This window comes from Pituophis catenifer, unplaced genomic scaffold (assembly GCF_029215685.1).
Source record: "Pituophis catenifer annectens isolate HBS135680 unplaced genomic scaffold, rPitCat1.0.hap2 SCAF_2, whole genome shotgun sequence".
Classification (NCBI taxonomy): domain Eukaryota; kingdom Metazoa; phylum Chordata; class Lepidosauria; order Squamata; family Colubridae; genus Pituophis; species Pituophis catenifer.
In genome coordinates, this window is record NW_027256882.1 from 186,400,879 (window position 1) to 186,413,935 (window position 13,057).

Here is a 13,057-nt window from a genome sequence, read left to right on the forward strand (position 1 = left end):
TTGCTTTCTGCCAACTACATGGGTCAATAGCAGGGGGAGAGCCAGCTTCTTTTGCCCCATCTGTGCAACAGCAAAAAGACGTCAGGGGAAAACCCGATTCTTACAGAAAATAGCCTGGGTATTCAGACGTTGCTTTGAATCTGTTGCTGTCACTTCTGCTTAATAAAAGGTTCCTTTTGAAATACTACGTTTCAAGAGTTTTTACTTTCTTAAATTGGAAGGAGAGGCAGTCCTTATACCATCCTTATGGCCCTTTGGCCTTGCCCCACTAACTATGAGGGACGGTTTTCAGTCCACATGGAAAAAGATAGCAAAAACTAAAATCTCATTCTTGGGCTTCTCTCCAGGTCTTCTATTCAGCATATCAAGCCAAAGCTCTCATTAAACAGCTAATGAAGAGTGCTAACTAAATCTAGCTAGGACTGCAAACTTTATTGACAGGGAACCTTATAGGTTCTCTGCCTCTCCTTAACCAATCTTGAAGTACCTGATCACTGAAGGGTCACACCCTCCCCACAATGGAGGGTGAAAAGTATTCGGAGACTACAGTTGGTCCAGAACGCAGCTGCACGAGTGTCGTGGGTGCACCTAGGTACACCCACATTACACCAATTCTCCACGAACTGTACTGGCTCCCTATTGGTCTCCATCACAATTCAAGGTGTTGGTTATTACCTTTAAAGCCCTACATAGCTCAGGGCCAGGGTATCTTCAAGACCGCCTTCTACCGCATAGCTCCCAGTGACCGGTAAGATCCCACAGAGTTGGTCTCCTCCGTGTCCTGTCAGCTAAACAATGCTGGCTGGCGGGCCCGCAGGGAAGGACCTTCTCTGTGGCTGCCCCAGCTCTCTGGAACCAGTTACCTCCTGAGGTCCGGGCCATCCCCACCCTATTGGCCTTCCGAAAAGTGGTGAAGACCTGGCTTTTCTGGCAGGCCTGGGGCCGTTGATCTCACTCTGGCGAGATCCAGCCATGAATGGTATGAATGAGTTTTAATGTTTTAATGTTTTTAATTTTAAAATGTTTTTTATTAGGATTTTAAATGTATTGTGAGTCGCCCTGAGTCTTCAGAGAGGGGCGGCATATAAATTGAATTGAATTGAAAATTGAATTGAATGTCCTTGAAGGTCAATACAAAAAGATCCCCTACCTAAAAAATCAATGTCCCTGTGACTTTGGACACATGGAAACTATAAAATATGTAGTATAGAACATATTACAGAAATAGTCATTAATACAGATTCTACACCTCCCTGCTGCTCCCAGATACTAAAACTGTCTTAACATAAAATGTTGTCAGGTTCTGTGTAGTTGCATTTGAAATTTGTCAGAAAACGATCTGTGCCACAAACCAGTTTTAATGAGCACCTAGGTTATCATTACAGAGTGCTTAGTATTACAATAGATTTAGTTTGTCATGTTCCCCTATCTCCAGTCATTGCTCTTAACCCTCCTTCTAGGCCCCTTTTAAAGATTCTTTTTAGATTTTTGTTCTTACACTTTTTTGCTGTTATATATTTAATTTAATTTTATTGCATTTTTATGCTTTTGAGTAATAAAGATTTGATTTGAACCCCTTATCAGTTTGGCTGAGCTAAAAGAAAGGGTGATTGTCCCAAAGTCATCAAGTAAACTGCCAAGATGGAAATTGAATTTATTTATTTATTTATTTATTTGATTTGATTTTTATACCGCCTTTCTCCAGCAGGACTCAGGGCGGTGAACAGCCAAGGTAAAACATAGCATACAAAATTTAAAACAATTTAAAAAGATATTAAATAATTGCGGCCCACAATTTAAAAATACCCCAATAAAATCAATTACAAATTAAAACTGAAAAATGGGATCAAGCCAGCCTGGCTAGATGAAATAAGTGAGTTTTAAGGGCCCAACGAAAAGTCCGGAGGTCCGGGATCATACGTATCTCTGGGGGTAGGTCGTTCCAGAGGGCGGGTGCCGCCACAGAGAAGGCTCTCTCCCTGGGGGCCGCCAGCCGATATTGTCTGGCCGACGGCACCCTAAGGAGCCCCTCTCTGTGCGAGCGTATTGGCCGGTGGGAGGCTATTGGCGGCAGAAGGTGGTCTCGTAAATACTAGCCCCTAAGCCATGGAGCACTTTAAAATACAACACCTTGAAGCGCACCGGAAGACCACTGGGAGCTAGTGCAGCTCGCGCAGGAGAGGTGTCACATGGGAGCGCCCTGTCGCTCCCATAATCCTCCCCGCGGCCGCATTCTGGACCAGTTGGAGCTTCCGGGTGCACCTCAGGGGGAGCCCCATGTAGAGAGCATTGCAGTAGTCCAGGTGAGAAGTGACGAGTGCTTGTGACCATGCGTAAGGATTCCCGATCCAGAAAGGGACACAACTGGCGTATCAGGCGAACCTGGTAAAAAGCCCCCCTGGCCACAGCAGTCATATGCTCTTCTAAAGACAGCTGTGTGTCCAGGAGGATGCCCAAGTTGCGAGCCCTCTCCGTGGGAGCCAATGACTCGCCCCCAATAACCAGCGATGGCACCAGCTGGCTATATCAGGACAACGGAAGCCACAGCCACTTGGTCTTGGAAGGGTTGAGTCAGAGCCTGTTTCTCCCCATCCAGACCCGCACCGCCTCCAGGCACCAGGACATCACTTCAAAGACATCATTGGGGTGGCCTGGGGTGGAGATGTACAGCTGAGTGTCATCAGCATACTGATGGAACTCCACCCCAAGCCACGGATGATCTCACCCAGCGGCTTCACATAAATGTTGAACAGGAGGAGCGAGAGGACCAACCCCTGTGGCACCCCACAAACAAGGTGCCTCGGGGTCGACCGCTGCCCCCCTGCCATCACAGATTGCGACCTGTCAGAGAGATAGGAGGAGAACCACTGCAAAATGGTGCCCCCCACCCCCCACCCCTCCAACCGGCGCAACATGATACCATGGTCGATGGTATCAAAAGCCACTGAGAGATCTAACAGGACCAGGATAGAGGAGCAACCCCTACCCCGAGCCCTCCAGAGATCATCCACCAACGCGACCAATGCCTTTTCTGTGCTGTGCCCAGGCCTGAAGCCGGACTGGAGCGGATCTAGATAGACAGCTTCATCTAGGTACCGCGGAAGCTGCCGCACCACCACACTCTCAACAACCTTCATGACAAAACGAAGGTTGGAGACTGGACGATAGTTAGCCAAAACAGCCGGATCCAGAGAGGGCTTCTTGAGGAGGGGCCTCACCACCGCTTCTTTCAAGGCGGCCGGCAAGACACTCTCACTCAAGGAAGCGTTAATAATCCTCTGGAGCCAGCCTCGTGTAACCTCCCGGGAAGCCACTACCAACCAGGAGGGACACGGGTCCAATAAACATGTGGTCGCATTCAGCTGTCCCAGAATCCTGTCCACGTCCTTGGGAGCCACAGGATCAAACTCCTCCCAGATAACACTCTCAAGACCTGCCTCAATCATCCCGTCTGAACCTACCCAGTCAGAGGCCAAGCCTTCCCGAATCTGAGCGATTTTATCATGCAGATACTGGACAAAATCCTCAGCTCGACCCTGCAAGGGATCATCCCACGCTCCCAGATGGAGGAGGGAGCAGGTCACCCTAAACAGGGCGGCTGGGCGGTTATCTGCTGATGTGATAAGAGCGGAAAAATAGATTGCATGATAAAGTGGGCGCAAAATTTTGCAGAACCAGTTATGTTGGAAACATGGGAAAAAATATGGGTCCAGAATGTCAAATTTACACAGTCGCAGAATTTGAGGGAAAATTTTTATAAAATGTTCTATAGGTGGCATTTAGATCCTAAGAAACTGTCGTGCATGTATCCTAATGTTCAACCAAAATGTTGGAGATGTGATTGTTTAGATGCTACATATTATCATATATGGTGGACTTGCAAGAAAGTGAAGGCTTTTTGGATAAAAATTTGGTGGGTTATGCAAAATGTTTTGAAGAAAAAAAATTCAATTTTCTCCTCAATTGTTTTTACTGGGTATAGTTAAGGGCTTTTCAGTGGGTGAAACAAAATTGATATTGTATATGGTGACAGCAGCTAGGTTACTGATTGGTCAATATTGGAAAAGGGATGTTATGCCTACAATTCAAGAATGGACTTTGAAGAGGCCAGTTTTGCAGAGATGGCGAAGATATCAGCATATCTAAAAGATCGGACTCAAGAGACTTATGTATGGGAGTGGAAGAAGTGGATAGATTATGTACAGAATAAATATCAAACTAGGAAATATCAGATAGCTTTTAGCTGAATGTATTATATAGGGATAGAATAACAATGTTATTTACGAAGAAATGAATAGCACACAGGGGGTGGAATAGTTAGGGGTTATAGTATTATAAAATGTGATTTTGATTTGGATTTCATCTTGAGGAAGTCATGGGGGGAGGGGAGGGTTAGGGAGGGTTTGGGGGGGGGAAACCGGGGGAAAATGTATTTGTAAAACTTTTTTAAAAAAAAAGAGCGGAAAAATAGCTAGATTTTGCCGCTTTTATCGCCACTAGGCAGGTCTTAATATGACACTTCACCAGTGTTCAGTCAGATTCGGAACGGCTGGTCCTCCAACCGCTCTCCAGGCGTCTTTTCCAATGCTTCATCTCCCTCAGTTCCTCGGAGAACCAAGGAGCTAGGTGAGTTCGGTGCCGGGTCAGAGACCGCAAAGGCACGACGCGGTCCAAAGCCCCAGCGGCCTCACTATCCCAGGCGGCCACCAAGTCTTCAGCCGAGTCATGAGCCAGAGTCTCAGGAAATGGCCCAAGCTCCATCTGGAACCTATCAGGATCCATCAGGCGCCTGGGGAGGAACCACCTAGTCGGCTCCTGCGGCGGTGTAGCGGTTAGAAAGTCAAGTCGAAGGAGTGAGCGGTCAGACCATGACAAGGGTTCAATGACTATATCCCCTGTATCAAGGCCACTCGACCACTGACCAGAGACAAAAACTAAGTCCAGAGTGTGCCTGCCCATGTGAGTAGGGCCATGAATTAACTGAGTCAGGTCCATGGCCGTCATGGAAGCCATGAACTCCAAAGCCACCTCAGACGTTTCACACAACCCTCCCCCCCAGAACCCCTTAAAAGTCTATCTAAAAATTTCCCCAAAAAACCCCTCAATCCTCTTTTTGCGACATGCCACCTCTCGGGGTTCCAAAACCCGTCATAAAGGTAGGCCCTCGATAGAATGGAGGGCCACACCTGCAAGAGGGGGAAATCTCGCAGAATAAGAAGCTCCGCCGGCGAATACATCTAATAATCGGGAGAAGCCCATGGCCAGGGGGTCCATCAAGTTGATCCAAATTCCGGAAGGACGGATACCCATTTAGGTCCAAGTCAATAAACTCCACTGCCCTCTCACAGCAGTGGGTGGAGTCTTAAGCCATTTTGAGGCCAGATGTCAGCACCAGCCACCCTCTCACGAAAGCTGGGAAGGGCCAAGGAACAGCAGTCTTAGTCCGACTCCATACCAGGCTTGAGATCCAGGGTATATCCCTCTACAGTTGGAAAGCATTGATGACAACCACCAATCCACAGGATCAAGGGCCAGGACAGACTACGGTGACTGCACCTTAGGCGAATCAAGGAGACCATATAAAAGTCCATGGGAGGCAGATGTCACATTGTTCAGAGGCCACCTACAGATGATAAATAGCCATACAGAGGCCAGTAGACCACACAAAGAAACAAAAAACCTGGCCCTCTTTCATGGCCAATGGGATCAATAATGCCTCTAGCTCACCCCCCATCCATATGGGGGGAGGGGAGAGCCTCTGGGACGACCAGGGGTGGGCCCTCTCCAGGTGGGTCTCCCCCCCATGGCCGGACCAGGCAGTTCCAGTTATAAACGCTGGTAGCATATTTAGTATAGTGGTCGAAAGTGCCCCTCGCTCTCCCAATGGAGGCCTCCTGCCTCTCTTCGCCGTCTCTGATGTCATCCCCCGCAGCTGCTCGTCCTGGCGTCACAGCCAACATCGACGTCGCCAGCCCCCCGAAATCGTCTCCATCCACTGTTGGGTCCCGCAAGAATCTCCTGCTGCCCTCACGGCTTCCCCCGGAGCCCCGACAAGGGGCAGTACCGCCAACGTCGTCGCCACCATCCGCATCCTGATCATCGCGTCCTGGAGAGCAGCAAAGCTCTCAAGATCTCAAAAGATTGGTAAGAAGCTCCCCTCACCGGTCATGGGGTGTAGCTAGTTGGCCCGGCCCCCAGAACCCCCCAAAAGCCGGGAACATTACCCCCTGCATCGCTGCCGCTCAGCTGAAAGCGGTAATCCAACTACTTAGCAGGTAATATAGTTAAAGTGTATGAAACAAGATATTCTTACCAGTGAGATCTGATGGAACAAGGTACTTCCTCTTGTCCAGATCAGGTACTCTAGCTTTGGGTGCCTTTTCTACTATAACCTAGAGAAAGGAACAAAAAATAAATAAATTTCTTTTGAAGGGACCATATCCTTATAAAACAAGTGTGAGACTTCTCATCACAATGTTGTAAACCATTCAAGCAGTGGTGGAATTCAAAATTTTTTACTATTGGTTCTGTGGGCATGGCTTAGTGGGTGTGGTGTGGCTTGGTGGGTGTGGCAGGGGAAGGATACTACAAAATCTCCATTTCCACCCCTGTTGTGACTCTGGCCCTGGAGGCTGATTTATCTTCGCATGCTGGGTCGGAGGATGATATGGAAGAAGCTGACATGAGCTATGTGCCGGAGGGGCCGTCTTCACTGGTGAGTCAGCAAGAACTGACAGCTGCTGACGTGGCTCTGGACCCCAGCCAAATTGAGGAGGAAACAGAGGCCGGTAACAAGGAGAGGGAGCCCCTATTGGATGCAAGAGAGAGACATAGGAGACGTCATAGAGAACAGCTATTGCCACGTCCCAAGAGGTGTGGTCAGGAGACGTAGGGCCACACCCTACAAAGTATAAAAGGGGTGTGGCTGGGCTGGAAAAGCGTAGTGAACAATTTGTTGGCGTTTTGGATGTAGTGGAGTTTAGAACTGCTAGTTTTGAGTTTTGAAAAGGAGTCTGCATTCCTGCATTAGCTTGCTGGCCGCCTGCCAAGACCTCTGGAACATTGCTGGTAATTACTGAACTGATATACTTTTGAAAGAGAACTGTTTATTAAAGGGCTAGCTTCAATCTCTCTAGCCTGCGTTTGTTAGTGCCGGGCTATTTGAGCTTCTGCAAGGCCACTCGTGGGAGGAGACAGAACAACCCCACTCCAGGGGAAGGATACTGCAAAATCTCCATTTCCTCCCCACTCCAGGGGAAGGATATTGCAAAATCTCCATTCCCACCCCACTCTGGGGTCAGCCACAGGTGGCATTTGCCAGTTCTCTGAACTACTCAAAATTTCTGCTACCAATTCTCCAGGATCTATCAGAACCTGCTGAATAGCACCTTTGCATTCAAGTCTCTCCCATTATCACTATGTTCCCCCATCTTTTTGAACAGATAAATGACATATGCATATGAAAAATATTACTTTAATATTTGAAAGAAAAAAATCAATGGTCATGAACTGATACAAACCTTTAAAGGTATATTCATTAATTTAGATGAAGTTCAAGTATTAATAAACTCACAACAGTTCATTTAGTGACTATTTGAAGTTACAATGGCACTGAAAAAACTGCAGTGATTCACTTAACAAATGTAGCAAAAAAATAGAGAAATTGATTGGTGGACGTACATACAAATCCAATCTAAATATAAGGCAGAGACAAAAACATACGAAACACAAAGAGAGAAACACAAATTAGACAAAATTATATTAGGATCAGAAGAGAAGCTAATTAGCAAAATTTATAAATTTCTATTACAATATAAAATGGAGGAAGAGATAGTGAAGAATACAATGATTAAATGGGCGCAAAACTTTAATTATGCAATAGATCTGGAGAGATGGGAAACAATGTGGCAAGTAAGCGCAAAACTAACATTATCGGCGGCATACAAGTAAAACCAGTTGAAGATGTTTTATAGATGGCATTTGCCACCGACAAGACTTGCAAAGATGTACTCAAACAATAGCTCAACATGTTGGAAATGCAAGAAATCCCAAGGAACATATTGCCATCTATGGTGGACATGCCCGGCAGCAAAAAAAAAATTGGGCAAATATTAAGAAGTGGATAGAATAAATAACAGACCAACAAATAGAAAGAAAACCAGAAACATTCCTGTTAGGAATTTTTACAAGACCATATTCCAAGGAAATAAAATATTTGATGCTACACATCTTAACAGCAGCATGAATAGTATATGCAAAAAACTGGAAACAGGAAAGAATTCCAACTGAGGAAGAATTGATAGATAAGATTTTAGAATGTGCTGAGATGGACAGATTAACAAAATAAATTAAAGAAAAAGAAGAGACAGATTATTATAGAATATGGAATAAATGGTATAAATGGCTTAAGGCGAGAAATAAAGAATAATAACTATCAGGGGAGAAAATTAGAAGTATAAAATATATGCATAACAAATGTATGGAGTGAAATAAAAATGTATTGGTACGGACAAAACCAAGTAGTATAAATAAAAAAAGAAAAATATAGAACAAGATATAACAAGAATATAGAAATGTATAATATTAAAGATATAATTAAAATATGTATATAATAATTGTAGAGAAATGTATAAAGTTAAGCTTGTTAAAGCTAAAAAACATTTTTTTTGTTAGGGGGAAAAAATGGACAATGGGGGGAAAAAAATAGAAGAAAGAAATGAAGACATAGGGGAAGAAAGATAAAATAACAGAAAGACCACGAAGAAACAATGTTTAAAAGAGATAAGATATGTATATGTTATATGTTATGTGAACGTCATATATATGTTATAATAAAATTACAATTTAAAAAAAACAAACAAAAAAAAACAAATGTAGCAAAAAAAGTAATGAAATGAGGCAAATTTCTCACTTAGCAACATAAATTGTAGGCTCAATTGTGGTTGTAAGTTGAGGACTGTAAGGTCCTGCCTCTCCCTCCTGTTCAAGAAAGCATGGAGTCTTGAAACTTTAGCATTTAAAAAGGAAAGTTTTGAAAGGAAGTGAATGCAAGACAATGCAAAGCAGGGTCTGAGTTTCCCCCAGGCAATTCCGTTAGGATAAAGTGGTTAGAAACCACTCCTCTCTGTTTGATGTTGAATGAGCCAATCCACAGGTGCGAAGATGTTGTGGAAACGGTCCTCCTGCAAAAGAGATAAGGATTTGTTCCCATGCGTTTCTTCTGTGAGGCTTCCAAACTGAAAGAAAACAGATGGCCCTACCCCCTTGTACATCCTCCAAGGTAAATCAAAGCACAGGGCAGAATAGGTGACAGGGTAAAAGTTATAAACTAGGGAATTACAGGATACATAGGAAAACAGGATGAGAGCAATAAGTGAGTAAAAGAATCTGGGGTCCCTTCCTCACTTGAATGGCAGTATCACGATAGGGATCTGACAGGACTACCTGTATATAATTTGATCTCATAAACCAATGTCCATTTTGAGAAAGCATTAGAGAAGAATTATATTTTACAGCTGACTAGTAAAACAATTTGTATAATTTCTTTTTCTTCCACCAGCTGAGGAGAGGATCTAAACGGGGAAAATTAACTGGAAAATTTTGACGCACAAACTTCAGCTCTGGCTTTGCTATACTGTATTCCACTTGGCTTTTAGTAAAATATACTTTCAACCCAAATGAAGTTCTTTCCTAAAGGATCAAGTTGGGGCAGGTATGACAGTAAGACACCTGGCCTGTTAACAATATATCCGTGAGGCGGGGCCCTTGGCACCTGAAGTGTCCCAGGCTCTGGAGCAAAGAATTGAGAGGTTTAGCCTTCAGATTCCTAATCATGTTCAGTGTCCCCTGGTTCACATTCTGAACCGTCAATGAAAGGTTATCTTAATGTAACAATTGATTTTCCTCTTTATATAATTTCAGACTGGAACTCATGGTAGAGGCCTCAAGGCCTCTCCCTTACTGGGATGGGTGCATAGGATAGATTTTACAGATGTAATTGCTATTGATTAGAAGGACATGCTATGCAATTGGTTTTGTCTTTATTGAGACTCATCAATTCCACCAAATTAGGGCTACCAAATTTGAATTGCAAAGATTCTGGCTGCCACTAGATGGCAGCTCCTTGATGGAAGTCTCTGCTGCCATCTGGTGGCTTGCTAGGTCTGATACCTTTATTTATTTAATAAAGTAGAACAAGAAAAAAATAGCAGTAAGAGAAAACAGAAAACAATCCAACAGCATTGGCTATATTAAATATATTTTATGGGAGAACCTAATGCATAATTTATTTTGTTATTTTATATAGATAAATTCTAACTGATATTAGTGTGATTATTCTTTGTAAATCATCCTATCGCTTACATGTGATTGGTAGAATGTAGTTCTACCAGTTTTATTACCAATAATGATAACATTAATCAAATCTTTTGCATTCACAGGGATTAACAGGGGAAGATGACCTAAGAAAATACTGTAGTTTCTCCAACATTTCTTAACCTAGCATCTAAATATTATATATTAAAAATGTACATGAAATGCAAATTATATGCCCCATTAAGCTTATAAGCTTATATACTTTTCTGAAGATGAAATATTCAAAGGCACCAGGCTCTTTCCCTTCTAGCTACAGAGAGTGTTAAACATTATACCTAAAGCAATAAACACATAGATGACCTCCATCTATCTACTCATCCTATCACAGAATGATCTGGTAGAATAAATATAATAGATATAAAATCCCTGCTATCCCATTGCTCTCCAGTTCAACCATCAGTCTGTTCCCATGACAACTTTGTACATGTAATCCTTAATTTACCACCACAATTGAGCCCAAACTTTCTGTGGCTAAGCAAGGCAGTTGTTAAGCGAATTTCTCCCATTTTATAACCTTTTTTGCCACAGCTGTTAAGCAAATCACTGCAGTTGCTAAGTGAATCATGCAGACATTAAGCAAATCTGAATCCCCATTGACTTTGTTTGTTGGCAGGGAAGGTCACAAATGGCAATCACATGATCCTACAACAGTTCAGGTAATCCTCGATTTACAACTGTTCAGTTAGTGACAGTTTGAAGTTACAACAGCACTGAAAAAAGTGATTTATAACTTACGACCATTGCAGCATCCTCATAGTCACATAATCAAAATTCAGGTGCTTGGCAACTGACTCATATTTATGACTGTTGCCTGTTCCTAGGCTCATGTGATCCTTTTTACAACTTTCTGACAAACGAAGTCAATGGAGAAGCTAGTCACTTAACAACCGTGTTACTACCTTATTTAACTGTTGCAAAAAATTCATTAAATGGGGCAAAATTCAGTTAACAACTATCTTGCTTAGCAACAGAAATTTTGGGCTCAATTGTGGTCATAATTTGAGGACTACCTGTATATTGTCATAAATACATAGCCAAGCACAAATTTTGAATGCATGACTATGGGATACTGCTGTAAGTGTGAAGACTGATCATAAGTCCATTTTTTTCTGTCCCATGGTCACTAAACAAATGGCTGTATTCTTGAAGCCCTCAACCTATCTCACTCAAAATGGGGCCGCGGTGGCTCATGTGGTAAGACGCTAGGTCTGCGCGCCGCTAAGGTTGACAACTTGGCAGCTTGATTCCCATGAGCAAACAAACCATGGAGGGACAAGAAAGGAGCCTCCCCTGATTCAAGTGTCCCGCAGGTAAAGGTAACACCGCCTGAAAAAAATTCCTTTCATAGGCAGTCAGCCACCTTGGTGATCCCTGGCTAACATGTGCCATATGCTAAATAAATAATTAAAGTCTCAAAATTGTTTCCTGTTCTAGTATTTCCTTTCTTGACCAGGAAGGTCAATATTGCTCATTGGCAATATTGCTCTAATTCAACCATAGGACCTGTACATTAAGTTGACTAGTGTTGCTTATTAACCCAGCACCATAATTACATATTTTGCAATTTGTCTGGTTCAAACATAGGATTTTTCTCTTGTACAAGAACAATCTTAGCAGAAATCTAGAGAATGCTGACACTTTCAGTATTTTTATAATTTAGTAGAAGAAAAATGCCTGAAAAAATTCACAAGCTTGAAAAACCCAGCTGTTTGTCTACCATACATTCACATTTCTATTAATCGTGTCACTGATTACATTTTTTTTAAGTACTGACCAACACAGTATCAAGATATATTACATTACATACATTACACACACATGTATGTAATGTATCTATGTACTTTACACACACAGACACACAGTCACACACACATATATATACACACATACACCAGTCTCTACCTCTGCTACAGTATCACAATATTAACAGGTTGAAAGGATCAAGAAGTGATCCTATGGTCTGAAAAAAATCAGGCAACAAGATTCAACACCCCGACTAATAAGGCGCGTCAAAGGTCCATTCGTTCTATCGACAAAAGCGCGATTTTTACGCCTCCCTACTCACAGGAACTCGGTCCGGGTATTTCTTTCGGATTTTCTCTCCTTCTTTTTTTCTGTATTCAAAAGGATGGTCTTCCTTATACTGGAATTTCATGGCTTGAGCAGATACGGACAGCGTCTTCTACTATCCCTGTCTCCTTAATCGACCGTTCCAACGCTCTTAACAATCGCGATGAGAAAACGCAGCTGCAGGGAACTGCAACTTTCGGAACGATTCGCTTGCTTCTAGACCAGCTGATCAAAGGATACACAATAAACACGCACAGTCCAAGACGTGCATTGTGACGTCACTCTGGGTAAAATCAGTATCCGCCCCCGCCTGTTTCGTAGACTGCACCACTTCAACTTGTGGGGAAAGACAAAAAGCGACATATTTGAGATCGTTATTCAGATGATTAATGGAACGCTGCAGTTAGTGACGAAATCTTTGCGGATGGAAAGGCAAGATTGAGATTACTCTTGTTGTTTTTTAAACTTTACAAATCGTTCTGCGTTTCATAGGAATAATAGAAGGAAGTAAGAAAATATTGACTCCAATAAAAATGTAATTTTATATAGGACCGAATCAGGAAGTTATTTATTTACTCGTTCTGTACAATGACTTTAGTTTAGACTATGTCTA

General features: G+C 43.0%; 1 protein-coding gene across 1 annotated transcript in view; it reads right to left on the minus strand.

The window, feature by feature from the left end:
• GABARAPL1 (GABA type A receptor associated protein like 1) overlaps positions 1 to 12,734 on the minus strand; it is a 31,575-nt gene extending 18,841 nt beyond the window's left edge. The window contains exons 1-2 of the mRNA XM_070938330.1: positions 12,440 to 12,734; positions 6,314 to 6,392 (exon numbers count right to left, since the gene is read on the minus strand). Coding sequence (XP_070794431.1) covers positions 6,314 to 6,392; positions 12,440 to 12,529 — 169 coding nt within the window. The 5' untranslated portion in view covers positions 12,530 to 12,734. The remainder of the gene's footprint in view (positions 1 to 6,313; positions 6,393 to 12,439) is intronic.
• Between the last annotated feature and the right edge of the window lie 323 nt (positions 12,735 to 13,057).